Source organism: Onychomys torridus, chromosome 4 (assembly GCF_903995425.1).
Source record: "Onychomys torridus chromosome 4, mOncTor1.1, whole genome shotgun sequence".
NCBI lineage: Eukaryota > Metazoa > Chordata > Mammalia > Rodentia > Cricetidae > Onychomys > Onychomys torridus.
This window is the reverse complement of record NC_050446.1, coordinates 91,270,339-91,292,419: the sequence shown is the minus strand read 5'-3', so window position 1 is coordinate 91,292,419 and position 22,081 is coordinate 91,270,339. Positions and strand designations below refer to the sequence as shown.

Below are 22,081 nucleotides of genomic sequence, written 5' to 3'. Positions count from 1 at the left end.
AAAGTGAAAATAACCTAATTTTCTAGTGAACTATACAACTACTTCTAAATGCCCAATGAATCAAGGAACTCAGCATGAGAATCAAACAACCCTAAGAATCAAAGAGGAAATAACTACATAGGAGTGGAGGGCAGTGCACAAGGGAAGAGTTTTGCATTTATAAAGGCTTGGTTTCCAAGGAACAGGAGGCAGGGGGTGGGATCCTATGTGGGACAACCAAAGCAGAATGTTTAAAATGAGTTTGTAACATAAAAACATTACCAGATTAAAAAACAAACAAACAAACAAACAGGAAGCATAAAGAACTTGATGTCAAAAGTACAAAATAAATATACTTTATTTTTTTAAAGAATTTAGAGCTCTGAAAAGATAGAGATTAGATGACTGGTCATAAATACAATTCGTGCCAAGGTGCCATGAGCCTTCTTGCAGAAAGAGGCAAGAGCAGCACTTAGAATATGCACAGAAGGGAAGACTGTAGGACCTATACTCATCCTGAAGAGAGAAGGAACAGTGGGAGGCCCCTCTCCAGGCATCTGTGCTACTGATGCACATACAGCAGCGTGGGATGCAGCATCTGCAGGGAAACTGGCAAAGGAGAAGAACAAGAGAGAACCTATAAAAATGTGTTTAACTCATCTTAAAGGATACACAGAGGTGATTCAAGGAGGAAGGACAACCTTTTCAACAAATTGTGCAGAGAAAAAAATCATAGTATTAACATCTTGCCCAAAGACAGAGAATCTTAATTTAAGTATCACACTAACTAAAAATTAATCTAAAACATAAAATACAAAACTATCGCATGTAGGACAAATTACAGGATATAGCCTCAGAAACCAGTCAAAAGAACAGTCTGTGGATTCGACACCAAAACTGCAGTCTGATGAAAGAAAAACAGATCAATGAACGTCACCAAAAGTTAAAGCTCTGTAAGAGCCGACTAGAGAATGAAAAAGAAAATTATAGGCTGGGAGAAAACATGTGCACAGCACATATTTCCACAGAGAGCGTAGAATCTATCTAGCGTAGAATCAACACTGAAGGCTCAACAGAAAGAAAGTACCCTAGTGAGGAAATGGGGAGGACAACAAATACTCAACAAGAAAGGAAACCATTAGCTACTAGGGAAACACAAATGAAAACAAACCTACAATGACTTTCTCACTAGATACCTAATTATTAAAATTGAAAAGTGAGTCCATGCAATCCTGACAAGAATGCAAATTTAACACAGCATGGACACTTTCAATATAAGTTTGGCAGCTTCTTATATCATGAAACAAATGATAGCCGGCCAGTGGTGGCGCACGCCTTTAATCCCAGCACGCGGGAGGCAGAGCCAGGCGAATCTCTGTGAGTTTGAGGCCAGCCTGGGCTACAGAGCGAGTTCTAGGACAGGCATTAAAACTACACGGAAAAACCATGCCTCAACCTCACCCCTGCCAAAAAACCAAAACAACAACAATAACAAAAAAACAAAACAAAAAAACCCCAAATGATTATCACAAAAGATCATTTATCCTAGAAAAAGAAAAGCTATGTTCACAAATAAATAAATGTATAATAAAGTGTATACAAATGCTCACAGTAGCCTTATCTATGAAATGGCCCTAGAAGAACCTAGAAGTCCTTCATTAGTCAATGACTAATATAAAAATAAACTATACTTAGATTACAAAATACTAACAATAAAAAGGCCAGACTTTTAAGGTGGGTTATGCTGAATGAAAAACAGACAATCCTGAAAGGTTGCATACTTCCAATTCCATTTTTATAGCACTTTGGAAATGACAAAAATAGAAATGATCCAGAGAACAATCAGTGCTTGTCAGGCTAAGAGTGATATGTATGTGGCTATACATATTAACAAGGAGTCACTGGCTACTTTGTATCATGCCTGTGAATGTTAATTTATGTGCTTAAACTCTACAGATCTAAATACAATAAAAACTGACTAAAGGTAAAACAAATCTGAAGGTAGTTGTCTGTATGAATATTCTAGTATATTATACAGTTTTAGAAACTGTCATTTATCATTGGTAAACTGAGTAGAGGATATACACAAGACTTCTTTACATTGTTTTTATAACATTAATAATCTAAATTCACTTTAATAAAGTTACAATATTATACTTTTTTTTTTTTTTTTTTGGTTTTTCGAGACAGGGTTTCTCTGTGTAGCTTTGCGCCTTTCCTGGAACTCAGTTGGTAGACCAGGCTGGACTTGAACTCACAAAGATCCGCCTGCCTCTGCCTCCTGAGTGCTGAGATTAAAGGTGTGCGCCACCAACGCCCGGCTATTATACTTCTATGCACAACACTAGAAAGACTGTGAATTCACAAAGAAAACAAGGGTCCTTAATCATCATTCAGAAAGATCGACTCAGTACCTAAAAAAGAAAAGTTACATGAAGAACTTTAAAAGACTCCAAGAATGGTAAAAAGGGAGATGGTGATTTTTATGTATATATGAAAAAGATTAAATGAATATACTCCTATGGCTTAACAATAAGCCATTTATACTTCTCTCTCCTCTCTCTCTCTCTCTCTCTCTCTCTCTCTCTCTCTCTCTCTCTTGCCAGAGCTGAGGACCAAACCTAGGGCCGTAGCGCTCTACCACTGAGCTAAATAAATCCCTAACCCCTATACTTTTCAAAGAATAAGCAAAACACATCCTACAAGAAAGTAATAACACTAAACTCTCTATATACAGTTATAATAATATAAGAAAGTCTGTTTGCCCAGAAATCTACCAACCAAGAATGAAGCAGGAAGCTGCCTGGAAATGAGCAGAGTCCCTGCAAATTCCTATGCTGTAGCTCTAGCCTCCACTGTGGCTTTCTTTGAAGACAGGGCCTGTGAGGAAGTGACAAATGCCAAATGAGGTGAGACACGCAGAACCTAAGTTGTTAGGAAGCCAGCGTCCTTGTAATGAAAGAGATAGCAGCACCCCTCTCTAGGCCAGAAGACTTGGTGAAGAGTCTGCCATGGAGGAAAGGCCCTCATCAGAAACATACACAGGCAACACCCTTGATCTGACTCTGCGACTCCCAGAACTTTAAAAACATCCATTTTTGTTGTTGAAGCCATCCAATCAATACTGTATTATGGCAACCTGAGCAGGAAGTCCAGAACACAGAAAGACAACAGGAAATGATTAAATACAGACAGGAATGATATTAATTAACCAGTCAACTAAAAGCGTGGATAGTAGGTTACAATTTAGAGTCTGATGATAGAAGTGGAGAAAGGTAGTATTCAGCACCAATAATTTCAGTTGAAGATTTGGACTTCAATTCAGTAATTAAGAAGGCTACAGAAGTTTCATAGCCTTGACAGAAGTGTAGCATCATTTCAATATAGCAGAATCCACAGAACAAACTCAGTAACTAAGGCACTGACTGGTGATCATCTTTTAAAATACACAATTCAATCTTAAGAAATGTGAAAGGTCAAAGTATGAAAGGTGAAGTTGTCTCAAAGAGGAAATAAGGGCAGCCAGAAGGGTAACTGGCCAACAACTCCCAATCCTAACTTTCAGGAACCAGGTACCACAAGGCTCCAGAAGACAGCAAACTGTAGGGCTTTTCCTCTTCAGGAGGTATCAGCTACATTAAAAAAAATCAACTGCTCTAAAACTACTTCTGAAAGAAAGTCACAAAACTTATGGGTGCCCACAAAGATCCTGAAGGTGTAACTGACTTCTGTATCTGTGCACTGACCCTGCAATTCAAAGGTAACGATGGACTGGTTGAACACTGCTGGCATCTGTCCCAATTCCATTTATTCACAGCAAAGCTGATTTTCTCAAAGTACTCTATCTCACCCAATTCTATTTTTGACCTGTGGCAATAGAATATAAATCTGCTCTCTACCTTTACTTAGTCATGTGAGCATCTACTTACAGTCTCCTATCTGCAGAATTTTAATTAAACTTTTAAAATATTTATTTTATGTGCATGAGTGTTTGCCTGCATGTATGTCTATGTACTGTGCACATGAGTGTCATGCCTGGTGCATAAGGTCTGAAAAAGGATCTCCCAGAGGTGGAATTACAGATGGCTGAGAGCTGCCATGTGGGTTCTAGAAATCGAGCCTGGGTCCTCTCAAAGAACACCAGTGCTCTTACCCTGGGGCTATTGGTTCCATACTTGTAAGAGTAGATATATATTGCTTTAACTGATCCATAAGTACTCAAGCAATAACATGAAAATAACTGATGATCTATTCTTGAGAAAAATGTAGCTAGACAGATGAAAACAAAGATGGCGAGGGCCAGATTGTTTTCTTTTGAAGTAAGAAAATAAGATTCTCCACAGGAAAGTTATTGGTAAATACAAAGGATTATTAACTCCAAGCCTTAAAAGGTTTGCAATGGTAAACAATATGGATGCTAAAAAGAACTGAGTAAAACTGGGCAATGAGAAAAATTAGGAGTCTTATCTGTGGCAACATAAAAAGATGCAGAGGAGGATGACAGAAACAAAGTACAAATAAAAGCCCGGTTGAACAAGAAGAGGTCACAGTTAATTCCTAGGTGAATGACTACTGTTAATAAATATTTTGATTCCACTTACCAAATCCAAAAAAGTCCAAGATTTGATATAGCATACTATCCAAAACTAACATCATAATTGTATCCTACTTTAAGAATGCTCAAGCTGTGGAAACCTAAACATACAAACTAAAGTATAAATCATCTTCACACAGATGTTACCCAATCTTTTCCGTCAACCTGCCATTGGCTACTCAACTTCCCCACAAAAAATAACAAAAAACCTTCCTACACCCTTTCTTCTAGCACTACCTAGCATATTGTTTATTCAATATTTACTTATCTTTCAGTAGAATGTATATACTCTGAGAGCAGAGATCTTTCATTTACATAATCCCAGTTCTTTTAACTGGATTTGGCACAAGCATCTACTGACAAACTATGTATTACATGGTTGGAAAGACAGTTCACCTTTAAAAACATAGTATTAAAACAAGTTATAGTATATGGATTCAACAGGCTCTGGAAATATGTGTGTATATACAAATAAATATGTGCATGCAATAGCAACTGGTGAAAAAGCAGGCTATGAATTAGAGGGAGAGGTACACAAGAAGGTTTGGAGGGAAGAAATGAAAGGAAAAAATATAATTCAAATACAATCTCAAAATATTCTAAGCTTTTAAAATGTAGTTATTAAAAGGACATGCTGTATGATTTTTGCTTTTATAGTGATATAAAAACTCATCAACTTATTGCCCAGCACAGAATGGATGAGAAAATAATTTACAAGATAGGAAAAATAAAATCAATGCTGATAAATATTAATAAAAATACTAAAGACAGAGGAATTTAGTGAGCTTAGGAGAAAATTACAGGCAAAGTAATTGAATAGGCATTAAATCTTAGGGCAAAAGAGGAATGTTAGGAAAATACAGAGTCCCAAGTGGATTAGAATAGCCCTGACTACACCAACCATATCAGGAGAACCTGCTGGGAAGAAGACCAGAAGGTCAAGAAGACAGAGAGCCCTCAAGAAGGTAAGAAGGCCCAGAGGTGGAAGAGCTGGTACGGAAATATAGGAGGAGGATGGGCAATGAAGACACTCTATATGGAGTTTAACTACTTCTTGGCAATTTTATCTTCTTGGCAAAATAGCCATTTGGGCAAGAAACTGTTCTTGCCTGGACTGCTTGACAAAATGTTGTATCGACTGGACATGCAGGACCCACAGGACAGTGACCACTAAACTTTGCAAGGCAAAATGGTCCTTCAGGTTCCTGCTTCGCAGAAGAAACTGCCAGATATTCTACAGGACAGAAAGAAATGACTAAGAGACTCTAGCCCTATGGGCTTTAGATGGACACCCCAACATTACAGAAGAACTTTAGGTGAACTGTCCAGGCAGCCAGCTTTCTCTGTCATTCTAGATTTTTGGAAGTTGCTTGCAATGCACTTCCTGTTTACTTAGGTAACATTTTATATATATCTGGGATCTTTGATATAGTTGAAGACTAGATAGTTATAATTTTCCTTGGTTATAATAAAACATAAATTAGATATGAAACTTTAGACTCACAAATATAGGATAAAGTATTTTCTTTAATTTTGCAAAATACAAATAGACTAGATATTGTAGCTGTAATTCTTGCTTGATAACTGTTCTATTGTATGTCATTTTACTATGTTAAAGTTAAAAACTTCCTTTTTGATTAGACAGAAAAGAAGAAGTGCTGTAGAATGTTGTTCTGTATGCTGTGAATGTGTATTGCTCTGATTGGTTGATAAATAAAATGCTGATTGGCCAGTAGCCAGGAAGGAAAAACAGGCGGGATAAGCAGACAAGGAGAATTCTGGGAAGAGGAAGGCTGAGTCAGAAGTCATCAGCCAGACACAGAGGAAGCAAGATGATATGGCAGAACTGAGAAAAGGTACCAAGCCATGTGGGTTAATTTAAGAGTAAGAGCTAGTCAGTAATAAGCCTGAGCTAATGGCCATACAGCAGTTATAATTAATATAAGCCCTTGTGTGTTTATTTAGGTCTGAGCAGCTGTAGACCAGACGGGACACAGGAAAACTTCCAACTATAAAGAGTTGCTTTGGGGAGCAACTGTGAAGGTCAGAGCTGAAAGTGAAAGTCAGAGGCTGTGATCTGCAAGGTACAGCATCAGCAGAGGAACTACTGTATGTGGGCGGCACACAGAAATAAATAGCACAACACCTCTCCTCCCACTTCTCCCCTCTTCCTAACCTTGATATTCTAGTTCACACAACAGTGTCTTTCAGGAGACAGGACTGCCAAGAAGGCCTAGACCTACATAAAAGCTGGTAAAGTCCTTTAGCTTTTAGTGGCACACACTCCTATAGTATGGCCATTTGACAGTGGAGTAATTCAGAGGTACCATGGGAAACTTAGCAGGAAATTCATGTTTTGTACTTTTACCAAGTTCAACCCATAGCAGAAAGATACCGGTGTTTTAAGATTTCCCTAATATTGAAAGGGGGTCAGTGTCATTTTAAACGAAGCAATGGGCATTATGTAATTATTTTATCTTCTTGGGAAATACTCTCATTTTGTCATGGTCTCCAATAGATAGCAAAAAGCCCCACTTTAAAAAATATTGTTGTTGAAGAAATGAAAAACTATTTTTAATGAAACTTCATTTTCATTAATTGTCTATCCACAATCTACTTATTAATTCTAAAAATAATTCCTTGATCTCCTCAGCAACTTCCCACACCAGAAACATATGTCTTTCCTTTCCTCATTTCAAAATTACCTTTGTCAATTAATGTTTACATTAGTAACTATTTTCTAACCTTCTTGTTCTTGTTTTCAAAGCACCTTAAGCAATTCTCCTGTTTTAGGAAGGTCTCACTGTATCTTCCTCTTGCCATTGTATAATCTTTGGGAATCATAACAAATAATTACAAATCAAAGGCTGGAAAAGTCAGTCTTCTCTTAAAGCAAGGCTCTGTTTACCACTGGAGGGGGAGCTAGCTTTCTTTAATTCAAGGGTCTTATAAGCATCCTTTAATATTACCTAGCATGTCTCTCAGTCAGCAGTGGCCATGTGCAACTCTTCTGACTATTTTCTAAGGGGTACTAGTTCATTCAAGAGTCTAAAGAACAAGAACTTCACTTCTATAATTCAAAGGGACTGAATTCTAAGAATCAGCCCACAAAGGAGTACAGGATAGTTTCTAGCAACTACCTAATTATCACATGGAAAAACTATTAAAATACTATGTTTATTTACTAGGAAAACCTTTAAAAGAAATTAATTATTAATTTGGAAAGAATTTATGGATTTCCAGATTTTCAGAGTAAGGAAGCCTTTGAGAAAACAAAACCAGACCCCCCCTCCCCAGGGGGAGGAGGAGGAAGGTATAATAAAACCAATCAACAAAATAAGTCATAGAAATAGACACTGTTATCTTAGAAGGCCTATTATCTCTTGATTTCAATATTCCTGTCTTCTTTGCCTTGAGACTGTATACTTCAATATTTTTCAAGATATGCCCAAGAGTTATTGTCTATACCTTTGTCCCTAAGTCCCCATACCTAAAATGCTTAGTAACAGCTAATCTCTGAAACAAACTTATAGCAACCTTACAACTGAAAGCAATGTCTCCTTGAGGTCTACATCTGATCTGCTTATTATCCCTGCATCACAAGAAGCCAACAGGTGAAACAACAGATGCCTTGATTCCTGGTCAGTACTTCTGGTAGAAAAACCCATCTAGTTCACTAGCTATCATGGACAGTCCTCTATCCCAGGAGGAGGTTCTGTGCTTGCATATGTACACTCTCTCTCTTTCCCTAAGTCTCTGATTTCCTATTGTTGAAAACATACTGAACACTCTCTCCATCAACCTGAGCTACTTCAGACCAGCTTCACTTCAAATTATACTGCTTGGTCCTTAATTAACATTATGTAAACCATCTCAATTAATATATTCAAAGTTTTATCTTATATTCAGGTCATCTCTTACTAGCAAATATCCAACTTTTATTCCACATTTGACTTCTATTTAAAAAAAAAAAAAATATTACCAAAGGTACCACAAGAAACATCTTAGATCCTTTCTCTTTTCACAGTTTCTAAAATCTACAACTTATTTTTTAAATACTTAATTATCAAATTAGTAACATTATACTCTAGGACAGACTACTTACAACAGCATTATGATTGCTACTTAGCATCTCCAAGCTTAAAATATGCAGACACCATTCTATGTGTGTACAGAACCACTTTTAAACTTTATAAGGTGACACATTCAATTTATTCTATTTTGCTCTGATTCCAACTGGAGTTTTCCATAAAACTGAACATATTCTAGTTAACTGTGATCCACTGTGCCATGTGTACCATTAAGAAGTAATTATAAACCCACAAAACAGTGGTCTTGGGAGGATTTCAAGGTGATTTAGGATAACTCTAACCATGGGAGAAATTTGGGCAAAGATTAGTTTAGCAATTTTCTAAGCTATTGAAATGATACTTCAGTAAAAAACATGATGAAACCCAAATCCCAATCTAAAATAAAGTTGCATTCAAAATTTTCATGCACAAAAGAATTATTTAAATCTCAAACATCTCTGAAAAAAGTAACAGAGGCTAAATATGCTTATGAACTCATCTACAAATATATCTAAAGGGATTTCTAGTTACTTAAGATCTTAAGAAATTTTCAACACTATTTCTATTTTCTTCTACATATATGCTCTTTCCTTGATACAGAAATGACCCTAACATAACTCAGCTTCTCCTATGTAGTAGTTTTTGGTTCTCAGGTAAAATGAGAATAAGCCTTCCACACTTAATTAAAAAAGGACAGATAACATCAAGCACTAGAGTACCATTTTAAAATCTATTTACACACACACACACACACACACACACACACACACACACACCAAAAAACAAAAACAAAAACAAAAACAAAAAAACCCATATACAAAGGTGGAAAATAAGGAGTGGCCAGTAGGTGATCTTATGTGGCTAAAGAAATTTATGGGGAGCCGGGCATTGGTGGCGCACGCCTTTAATCCCAGCACTCGGGAGGCAGAGGCAAGCAGATCTTTGTAAGTTTGAGGCCAGCCTGGTCTCCAAAGCGAGTTCCAGGAAAGGCGCAAAGCTACACAGAGAAAAACCTGTCTCGAAAAACAAAAAACAAACAAACAAACAAAAAAAAAAAAACACAAAAACAAAAAACAAGAAATTTATGGGGAACTAAGAAAGAAAACCTGAGATCCCAAGAGTCTAAGGCAGAAGTAAGCAGTTTCTCTGCAAGGGACTAATTACACACTTAAGGCCTCTGTGGCTGCTACTAAACTGTCTTTATAGTGTGAAAACAGTAACAAACATAAATGAATGACTTCAGCCAAACTCCAAATAATTTGTATGGGGCTGGAGAGATGGTACAGTACTTAAGAGCACTGACTACTCTTCCAGGGACACAATTCCATTCCCAGCACCCACATGCAGCTCACAACTACCTATAAATCTAGTTCCAGGAGATCCAATACCCTCTCTTCTGGCCTTTGAAGGCACCCAGATATACATATAGTGAACAGAAAAAAAATGCAAGGAAAATACTCATATACATAAAATAGAAATAAATTTTTTTAATTAAAGACTTTATTTATGGACACTAAAATTTGATTTCACATAATTTTGTAAGTCACAAAATTATGATTCTTTGACTTTACTAACCCTTGCTTTTTGAGAAAAAGTCTGTGTGGCTCAGGATAGCATAGAACTATGTATTCCAGGCTGATCTCAAACTCATCATACTCCTCCTGCCTCAGCCTGCTAACAATCAAGGTTACCATGAGCCACCATGATCAGCTTTCATCAACTCATTGATATTATTTAAAACAAACAATATCCCACCCCCACCCCCAAAAGAAACATCATTAGCTCATGGTCTGAATAAAAAACAAATAAAAAGTACAGGTGGCATGCCTGAATCTGTCCTTCAGACTAGGAGTCTCTGGCCTAATGAACAAGGAGAAAAGTGGGGGAGGCTAGAGAGCTATTCATGAACATTCTGGAGTTAATCGAAACAGTAAAGCAGTAGCCCCATGCGATATGTATACATTACTGTCAGATCCAGCCAGACACAGTCGCAAATTGCTGTCTTTAACATAAACATAAAAATGACTCCCAAGAAATAATCATTGAGTCACAAACAAAATTAACTAACTCTCACATAAATGGTATACCAGTTAGAATTTTAAACAGATAACTCATTTCTTCAGAAAGTATCCTAAAATTACAGTAATAGCTACATTAATCATTACCATTTTGTCCCTGAGTCTCTCTCCACGGATAAAAAAGTCCGCACAGCCATTCTCTTCCTGATGAGGGACTCTGAAGACAGTGACGCTGCTCAGTCCGCTCCCTCCAAGTGGTAGCCATCCGCCACTTGAGTCATCTCTGGTCATCACCACAGCTCGCACTTGTGCATAACTATTACTAAAAGAGATGCAGAGACCAGGAATTAGCTTTTCCATAAACAACAAGAAAGCCAATGTGTTGGTCTTGTTTAAGATGCCAAAGACCACAGTAATTACTATGTAGTAACTAGTATGTTCATTACTTACTTCCATAATAAGCCATAGGGAAAACCTAATTGAAAGGGGGAATCCACAAACTGAAGGTTGTTCTTTATTTTGAAAGCTCAAATCATAATAAGACTACAGGACTCCTATTTCAATGCATCATTTGGTAGACAGCATATCTGGATCACCCTGTACATGTATGATCACAGACCCCAGACAATTCGTCACCTTGCCTCTGTGTATTCATTTGCTGCAACATTACAAGGACAAATTACTACTGGATTTTACTTTAGCTCATTTAATTATTCCTAAGTTCCCAACTGTTCTAGAATATATTATAAACAAAACATTGAAATAAGCATGCTTAGACTTAGAAGTCCATTTTTAAAAATTTCTACCAATGAATGGAGAGCCTACATAATTTTTTATAAATTACAGAGGGATAAATATTCTGTTTATTCATCAATCAAACATACCTGCGGACACCTTTCATGCCTTCATTTTGCTAGATTCTACTCTTAAGAGACTAGTTCCATTTCATATTGCTCTCCCAAATTAACAATGTTTTTTTACATAAAATCTAGGATATTCGCCAGGCAGTGGTGGCACACGCCTTTAATCCCAGCACTCAGGAGGCAGAGGCAGGCGGATCTTTGTGAGTTCAAGGCCAGCCTGGTCTACAGAGCAAGATCCAGGAAAGGCACAAAGCTACACAGAGAAACTCTGTCTCGGAAAAAAACAAAAACAAAACAAAAATCAAGGATATTCACTTATTGCATTAAATATCCTATACAACTGACATGTAGCCCTCAGTTTAAAAGTATTTACCAACTATTAATAAACCATTTCTAAGTCTGCATAATAAATCATGCAGGGGCTAGAGAGATGGCTCAGTGGTTAAGAGCACTGACTGCTCTTCCAGAGGTCCTGAGCAACCACATGGTGGCTCACAACCACCAGTAATAAAATCTGGTGCCCTCTTCTGGCCTGCAAGGACACATGCAGGCAGAACATTGTATACATAATTAATAAATTAAAAAAAAATCATGCAGACATAGAAAAGTATACTGGGGGTTGGGGATTTAGCTCAGTGGTAGAGTGCTTGCCTAGCAAGCCCAAGGCCCTGGGTTTGATCCTCAGCTCAAAAAAAAAAAAAAAAAAAGAAAAGTAAAGTATACTGGATACAACTTAGATCTGTGAATAATTATAAATATAATAAGCTGAAGTTCTACACAATACTTCTATACCTCTTAATGTATCTCTGCATGCTCTAAGCTGCTGCTTGTCATTCCTATGGTACTACACTTGTCCAAAAGTCCTTCCCTTGCTTCTGATGTTTCCATTACTTTTCTAATTTTTAAAAATTATAAACTCTAATTGTGAAATTTATTTATATTATTTCCCTCTTCCCTTTTTACTCCCTTCAACTCCGCCTGTGAAAATCTTTGTTATTTCTTTTATTGAGGTAACTTCATACACAGTACCATGCATCCACTTTAAATACACAGACACCACCAAAGTCTACAGATGTGTGCTATGCAGCTCAGTACAGGTGTTTGTGTCCCTGCAGAATGCATTGCTATCTAAACCCAAAGGTGAGAGTATGTGGCAGTGGAGTATTTGGGTCAGGAAGGCAAGCCCTCATGATTGGGGTGATCAACCTTAGAAAACAAACTCTTAAAAGCTACCTCATTCTTTCTCCCATGTGATGACATAGCTAAAAGAAGGTCACCTATGCTCCTGAAAGTGAACCCAAACAGACAACTTAATCTTCATGTTCTCATCCTCCCAAAGTGTAAAAAAAAGAAATGTTTATTGATGACAATCCATCTCACCTATGCTTTATCTTGTAGATGCACAAATGGACTAAGATATACAGAAGCACCATGAAAATTTAAGATATTTTTGCCACACCAAAGAATCCCCTTTGCCTTCTGTTTTTACTTATAACATGCAGACAGTTTGGCCCAGGCTAAATTTTCATATAAGCTGAAGCAAGTAGTATTACTATCATTATACTTTTTAACTCACTACACTGCTTTAGTGTACCAAAGTAAACTTGACTAAGTAGTCCCCTAGTTGAATCATTGATTTTTTTCTTACACTGAGGGAAATCTGGATCATTCCAGTTTGTAAGCCATGATCAAACTCACACACAGATCTCTTTTTCTATAATCCTGTTTTTGAGACCGTGTCTCATACAACCCAGGCTGGTGGGGAACTCACTACGTAGCTGACAAGGACCTATACAAGTCTGTTATTAGCAATGTTTTCATTTCTCTTAATTACCTAGAAGTGCAATTATTAGGTCACAAGGCAGTTGCATGTTTAATCATATAAAAAGTTAGTAAGTTGTTTTCCAAAGTAGTTGTAATTATACATTTTGTCAAAAATGACAGCTTGTGTTCCATATCCCTACTAATATCTGGGGTTTTCAGTATTTTAAATATCACTGTATTGTGTACATTATAGTGCTATTTGTCAACTATTCTTGTTGTTTTTCGAAAGATTAATGAGAACTAACACCATTTCATTTGGCCATGTGCTTATCTTCTTCTTAAGTCTTTTCATCTCTCTTTTTAAAGACAAGGTCTCATTATGTAGCCCTGACTAGCCTGGAATGAGCTATGTGGAGCAGGCTGGCCTCAAATACAGAGATCCACCTGCCTCTGCCTACTGAGTGCTGGGATTAAAATTATGTGCCACAATGCCCAGTTTGCTCATTTTTAAATTAACTTTTAGAAGCTCTTTACATATTCTGGACACAAGTCTTTTGACAAAGAATATTACACTGCCCAGTACTGTGATTAAGAGTGAGGATTTGGTTGACCATGATGGAACACACCTTTAAGCCTAATACTCAGGAGGCAGAGGCAGACAAAACTTTGTATGATGGAAGCTGGCCCCATCTAGTCAACGTAGCAAGTTCCATGTCAGGCAAGGCTACATAGTAAGACTGTCTAAAAAGAAAAGAGAAAAAGAGGAAGAAGAGGAAGAAGAGGAAGAAGAGGAAGAAGAGGAAGAGGAGGAAGAGGAGGAAGAGGAGGAAGCGGAAGAGGGGGAGGGGAAGGGAGGGGAGGAGAAGGAGGAAAAAGAAACATGTAGATTGTAGTCAAATGTACGTAAGTTGGATCTAGGTTTGGCTAAATACTAGGTCTGCAACCTTTGGAAAAATACCAAAGCTTCTGTGCCTAATCTTTGAAGAAACAGCACCCATCTTTACTACAAGTAAACAGCGCCTAACACATAGTGAATGCTGTATTTAAGCAGATGACAAAAAACATTAAACTAAAGTTGCCATTCTGGTTATCCAAAGCCAGACAGTGACGACTTTCTATCGCTAGTCAACGTAAGTATACAGAAGCTCTGATGGCACTGGCTTTACAGGGAACCACTCGGTGTCTACACTTCTTAGTACTTAGCTCCTCTTTAGTCTCTTGCCAATCTTCCCTTCGAACTGCTCAGAGACATAGCAGCACAAATGATTAACAGCTTCTCGAGGCTAGATTCTTTAAGGTACATGAAGGAGTTCTTAAAAGATTTTCTTCATTCTTGTTTTTAATTTAAAACTAATACGTACCAAAACTTCTGATCTCTGCTCTCTATTTGAACAACTGTTTAAAAGTATTCATTCACATAAAGTAGAAGAATTAGCTACTACAGTGTAACACAAGACTGAGCACTTTCTAATTGAACAAAGACTTATTTTCCATAGACCTGGAAACTAGAAGTCCTGGATCAAGAAACAGGAAACTTTTTTGTCTCTTTACAGTCCAGTTCTTTTGCTCCAAGATGTTGCCTTAAACCCTGTGATCTCCAGAAAGTAACACTGGCCCTAAAAACTTCTATATTAAAGGCTTGGTGGTTCAGCTGATGCCACTCTTAGGAGCTGAAACTTTCTAAGTGGGACTAACTGGAAGAAGTATGTCATAGGAGCACAGTTTCAGAGGACACACTGAGATCCTTGTTCCTTTCCTCTTTCTGCTTCCTGGCTCACTAGGAGTTAAGCAGCTGTTAGATGGTGATCTCTCTGGCATATGATCTGCTCTACTACAGACCCAAAGTACCTGGGCCAAGTGATCATCTACTGAGATCTCTGAAACTATGCCAAAGTAAGATGTCTTCCTTTAAAGCTTATTTTCTCATGTAGTTTTCAGAGCAATGGAAAGATGACTAGCACAGACAGAAAAGTTAACTCGGTACTTGGAAATAGTAGGAGCTCCTAGTAACCCAGTCATCTCTCAGCCTCACACCCAACACACATCTATAATGAACTGTAAAGCTCTTTAACCATATATGTATTTTCTTTTCTAGAGACAGCATAGATTTAACCACTTTTCAATTAATGTAAGAACCATGGCTACACAAAACACAATTTCTTGTACTACTCTAGCTTCTCCTAGGACTAGCTCACAAGTATTTCTCATCTAGCCTATCTGTACTTATGCTTTGGCTGACTGTCTTAACATTTGTAAAATAAATTCTTTTCCTAGTTTTTCTTTCCTCTCTGCCTCTAACTCTTCTACAATATACCAACTGACACATATCTTTATGTGAGCTTACTAAAAGGTTTACTTAAATTTCTGGCCTCCAACCAACAATATAACAAATTTCTATTGCCTTAAAGTCACTGGTTCTCTGGTACTTTGTTCCAGCAGCAGCAGGAAATGAATACAAAAGCATGAAGGAAAATCTTGAGATATGAGAGTAATCTGTATACAGGAGAGGAAAATAACCATTTTCCTACAGCAAATTATAATTAACTGCCCTTCTTATCCACAAATCGAAACCTCTTAGAATTCTGTAAGTTGTATTCAGTACAAGAATTAGCTCGCGCTCGCGATCGCGCTGTGTGTGTGTGTGTGTGTGTGTGTGTGTGCTCGAGCGCTTACAATGGCAAAATGTTTTTGTGTTTTCTTTTTACTTTTCATTATGGCATTATTTCAGGCACACATTTGCCATTCAACTATTAAGACAGACAGACACTAAGAGAACCACATTACAACTCATTAATCTATTCACTTAACTAGGGAACACTACTTATATGTCATGTACATAAACAAAATAGGAAATTATGTTCCTTTTTCTGTAGAGGCTTCACACCTCTCCAGTAAAGACTTAACAAATAGAAATCACTAATATCCCCTTTATTTGGAAGGGGGGTAAGACAAGATCTCATATGTAGGCCAGGTTTCTTTCAAACTTGGGGCCTTCTCCCTCAGTTCCTGGGTGCTGGGGTTTTAGGCAAGTACCACCACATTTGACTTAACAGTCAATAATTAAGCCTCTACATATGTTCAAGATTATTACTTGCTACTGCAATAACTGAATGCAAAATGCAGTAAGCTTGGGTGGGGGAGACTGATTTGTGTTTCATCTTTCTCAAAACCTTACTGTACTAATCCTAAAGAAGGTAGTTACTTTCCCACTTGAATAAGAAAATTAAGGACTGAGTATGATTAGAAAATTCCAAGTCCAATTTACTCTTCTGCACTAGTAAGTTTAAAAGTAGAAGAAACAATTCCCATATAGTAACTATCAATCCAAAGTACCAAATGGCATTATGTTCAATACCAAGTCAGCCCTCCTGGCTTTCCAAAATCTATGGTAGTGAAATCACAGGCCAGGAGGGAATTTCCTGTTGTTTTGCCCTAAGGATTCAGACAAACCAGACAAACTACTTTCTAAATATCTGTGTTTATACACATAGACTAATACAGTTCTTGGCCTTGGTCAGAGAAGCCTCTTTCTGAAGTAGATGAGTATTTAAAGTATTTAATTGCTGAGAATCAGTGACTGCTGAGTACTCACTCCAAATGGTATATGTATGTCATGTCCACTGAAGTCCAGGAAATAGAGCAAAGAACAGCCGGAATGACTACGGGAAGAGAAAACTGGGGAGAGGTATGGGGGGGGGGGGGCTGTTATGGAGACAATCATGTACACAGAGTAGCAGTAACTTCCCTCTCAGGAAAAGGGAATCACTCTCAGCAAGGAAAGACCAGAGAAGAGTGGAAGAAGAGAGAGACACGAGTATAGGAAGGGGTCAGAGGAGAGTCAGCAAGCAAAGAAAGAGAGGGAAGATAGAGGATAGTGGAGTGGGAATGAATGTAATCATAGTGTATTGTATATAAGCATGATACTAATTTTCTCAAAAAGCAGAATGAGTAACAGATACTAAAGAGAACTCAAATAACATATGATGTTTATATGCATATATCTATATGTTCTATATGCCTGTGTATTCTAGTATGGTTTCCGTTGCTGTAAGAAAACACTGACCAAAAGAAACTTGGGGTAGAAAAGGGTTTATTTGGCTTATAGGTTAATCTGCCATGAAGGGAAGTCAAGGCAAAAACTCAAGACAGGAACCTGGAGGCAGGAATGAAGCAGAGACCATGAGGGAAGTTGCTTCTTATACAACCCAGGACTAATCTGCCCAGGGGTGGTACCACCCATGATGAGCTTGACCTTCCCACCTCAATTATGAATCAAGAAAATGCCCCACAACCATGTCCACAGGCCAATTTTATGGGGACAACTGAGATACGCTCTTCCCAAATAACTACTTTACTCCCTATATTTTCTTCTATCAGATTCAGGGTATCTGGCCTTGTGTTGAGGTCCTTGATGCCATCTGGAGATGAATTTTGTGCAAGGTGATAAATATGGATCTATTTACATTCTTCACATCACACATTCTATACATCTAGTTTGACCAGCATTATTTGTTGAGAATGCTACTATCTTCTGTACAGTGTGTATTTCTGGTTTCTTTGTTTGACCAATGGACCTGAATTGAAAACCCAAATCTAATTTTTTAAATGTTTCTACATCCTAATTTTTAAAACTACACTTTGAAGCAAAAACATCTAAAGTTTTAGAGCAATGCCACCAGTTAAATATGATAACCTTGGGCTCTCCCTATCTCATTTTCCTGGCCTGTAGAGTAGGGTAATGCCTATTATTACAGTATTGTGAGGAATAAATGAAGACACGATGTGAAATGCTTAGCACTGTGTGTGCTCATACTCATGTGGCTAGTAAATCTTATAATGATCTGATTAAATTAACTTTCTATGTTAATAATGAGCATTCTGGAAATGTCTCATTTTTGTATTTACTATGGTTTTGTGGAAGAAATCCAGGAGGTAGTGTCCTTCTCAAAATGTAAGATTATTAACTATAGCTAAGAATCAATAATTAATTTTCTAAATCTGCCACAAACTGTATATTTTATAGAATGGAAACACATCTAACCAAGTCAAGCATCTACAAAGTCCTCAAAGAGGAGAGAACTCCTTTTTTTAAGCTGAAGAATGAATAGAAGTGTTGAATTACCTTTTTAGAATGAACTTCTTACTGACAATATCATCAACTATCCAGAATACATAGTTAAAAACTATGATAGCTGGCATGTGATGCCCATAATCTCAAATCTGAATAATAAAGCAGAGCAATCATAATTTCAACACCAATCTGAGCTACATAATAAGATCTTGTCTTTAAAAAAATAAATAAATAAAAAAGACCAAAAAAAAACAGAATGAGAACCATGGGAAATGGATAAGTCCATAGAGTACGTACCACAAAAGAATAATGACTTAAGTCTGAATGTTTAGCACCCATGTAAAAAGCCTGGCACAACAGGGCACCTGTAATCCTAGCACTGCGGCGATGAAGAAAGGAGGATCTCTATGATGTGATAACTAGCCAGGCTAGCTGGATGAGTCGGCTCCGGACTCAGGAGGAGATCGTCTCATGAAATAAGGTGAAAAGCAATTAAGGAGAACCACCGACACTGATCTCTGGCTACATATCTAGCATTCTCAAGACCCTGTGTTGATCCAGCATGGAGAAATGATGAGAGGGAGTGTGAAAGAGGGGGGCCCCTAAAGAGATGCCAACATTAATACTAAAATTCAGGGTGAAATAAAAACATTATACAACAGCACAGTAAGATAAACTTGACTATTATACATTCCTACACAACAAAACACCATAAACAAGGTGATAAACAAGGTAACGAAAAGTAAGCAGCAAATTGATAGTAGCAAAATATCACACACACTTTACTGTTGCTACTGATATAGAAAATTGCCAACTAAGTAGTTTAAGACAACACACATTTATACAGCTCTGTGACTTGGAAGTTCATAGTTTCACTGGGTAAAAGCCAAGGCATTAGCAATGCTGCAATCCTTTCGAGATGCTCCAGGAGAGAAATAGCTCCTAGAGGCTGGTAACATTCTTCAGCTTACAGCCCCTTCTCTCCTGTATGAGTCTCCCTGAAATCACTTCTCTCTGACCTCCGTCCCAGTTGGGAAAGCTTACCACTTTTGGAAACCTATGGGATTAGACTGAGCCCATTCAGGTAACCCAAAAAAAGCTCTCCACAGCAATGCTAACTGCAGTCACACTTTCAAGGCTGATAGCATATTTAAGAGTTTTGGGTTTAGGGAAAGAGCCTTTTTGAGGCAGGGGAGAAATGAAAGATATATTATTTGTTCTCTCTGCCACAAATAACACAAGCAAGCAAGCAAGCAAAAGGCATTCCTCTTAAAAACTCCAAAACTCTATACTAGTATGAAATTTTCAAGAAACAAACTTAACTTAAAAAGTGACAAGAAAAAGAAAAGGCAACTCCAAAAATCAGTAAACAAGGCAGATAATTCAAAGTTTGTGAATAACACCCATGGGCCATTAAATAAAAAAGAATCATAGTTATAATTAAAAGGATGCAAATTAGAGATGACCAAATATCAAGACATTTGCTAGTTCAAGAGACAGTGAGAATATGAAAATATAAATTAGTATGGTAGATTTTAAAGATATTTTATGAACATCCATCAAACTTTAAAATGTGAACATTCTCTTACTTTCAGCAATTCAGCTGCTCCCTCCTTCCATAATGTCCAAACCTACTACTCCCTACATAGTGCAAGTAAGTACCCTCTGTCAACCTGGAAGAACTGATGGCTCTGTTCCTATTCACTACTTATACTATCCTATATCTCACTCACTTGCTCCAACATAGCCTGGTATTGCAGTCTTTCCCACACTCCTTTCTGGAACACACAACATGTACTCCTTATAAAGGTGCTATACACATCTCATAAAACAAAGCAGCTGTTCTATGGAAATTGAAGGGGCAGCTCAAACAGTGTCTTGCCTAAAAAAAGGTTGATGCTCTCCTGTGGGATATGTAAAATGTAGACATCTCCTAAGAGAGCAGCTAGGAAGAGACAAGCAGGAGAGGAGATTATTGTGCAAATGTTTCCATTAAGTGGGATGTGAATCCAAGACTCAGATAATGGATATCTGACGGCTAGTGTGATTAATAGACTTACTTAAAGCAAAAAGCAGATACCACTTCATTTTTCTAACACAGGTTAATATAGCTCTCTGAGAAATTCCTTTTTGCCAGCTAGGAAGAAGGCACACAAGTCTGTTCTCATTTCTGTTTCTAGTAAAAATTATATTGCTCAGTCATTATTACATGGTATTATCTGTGTTACCAAAGACATTAATGACAGTTGTGGGTTCATAGATAGGATGAAATAATACTTTTCTGGCTATATGGAACAGCAGCAAGAGCATTTAGTGATAGATGACTGTTGACGGAGATTTGCGGCTCATCCTGAGAAGGGAAGTCCTTTACTCTCAACATTGGAAGGTGGCTTTTGCTAAGAATGGAGCAGCAAAACCTGTTCCATTCAATTGCTAGGACTTCTGAAAACACTGTGAGCCCCTCTGAGGTTCTGTGCATACAACTTCATTTAGCAAAGATGAAAAGCACTTACTTTTCCAACTTCATCTAGGGGCAAATACTTAGCTATATGCATGCTAAAAGAGCCCACATAACATCTTGGCGTTTAATGGTAGGTAAGTGAAGTAGGCTGTAAGCTGCCAGCTTTAGGGGAATACAGTCAAATTGGGGATACAAAACAATATGGAGTCAGTGGCAGGGACCCAGATTCATCAACAGACTAACAAGGAAGAAAACTGAGTATGTCCACATAGAGTATGTGTCCTAAATATGAGCAGCACCTGAACATCTTAGAAGTGCCTCCAGGCATTCAATAAATACCTGACTCAACAGGTGAAGATGAGAGTCACAAAGAACAGATAAAGCAGACATTAAAATAGCTAAACAGCTTCTTCTAAAAACCTTCAAGACCGACTCTGGCATGCGGACACTAAAAGGTGACTTACTCAAAATGAGAATTCAGTCGGAATTTAGTACTCCTCAGTGGTGTGCATACAGAGTGACATAATGCTCCTAGAATTTTATCCACAGAAGGCAGTTTAGAAACTTCCTCTTAAGAGGCCACAGTTGTCTGGAAATAGAAGCTGTGAAACTGTGGGACCTTTGAAATTTTAAGCACTCCTTCCTCTTAATGCAATATAAATCGATTTAATTTTCACTGAAAATTTAATGTCTTGCAGCAACACTGTCCAATAAAAAAACAAACAAAAAACAGACTTCAAGCCACATAACTAAAGAGAGCAGCACTGAAAATGGTGACTACATTACTCCAAACATAAACACCAACAGACTGAGTAAAATGTGCCCAGAATCAACTGTTAGAACTGTAGATACAGTGACTAAGCAAACACAAAGTCAAAGAGAAAAAAAAAACAAACAAAAACAAAATCTACCACCAAGGCTAACCTGAACTACATCAGTAAGTTCAAATAGCCTATGTCACTATGTCAATTTTGATGACTGCTCTGTAATTACAGGAATATAAATCAATAGGTACAACACTGGAAATTTATTTTAAAATGTAACGGGAGTGGCTGGAGAGATGGTTCAGCAGGGAAGAACACTGGCTGTTTAAGGGAACTGGGTCTGCTTCCCGGTGCCCACAGGGCAGCTCACAACCCTCTATAAATCCAGTACCAGGGGATCTGACACATTCTTCTGGTTTCTGCAGCACTGTACACATGAGGTACAGACATATACACTAAAATAAAAATTTTTTAAAAATCTTTAAATTTAAGGGGAC

The 22,081-nt window shown here is 37.6% G+C and overlaps 1 protein-coding gene across 1 annotated transcript in view; it reads right to left on the bottom strand.

Moving 5' to 3' along the window:
* Spred1 (sprouty related EVH1 domain containing 1) overlaps positions 1–22,081 on the bottom strand; it is a 76,326-nt gene that overhangs the window by 29,784 nt on the left and 24,461 nt on the right. Inside the window, exon 2 of the mRNA XM_036184529.1 lies at positions 10,809–10,983. Coding sequence (XP_036040422.1) covers positions 10,809–10,983 — 175 coding nt within the window. The remainder of the gene's footprint in view (positions 1–10,808; positions 10,984–22,081) is intronic.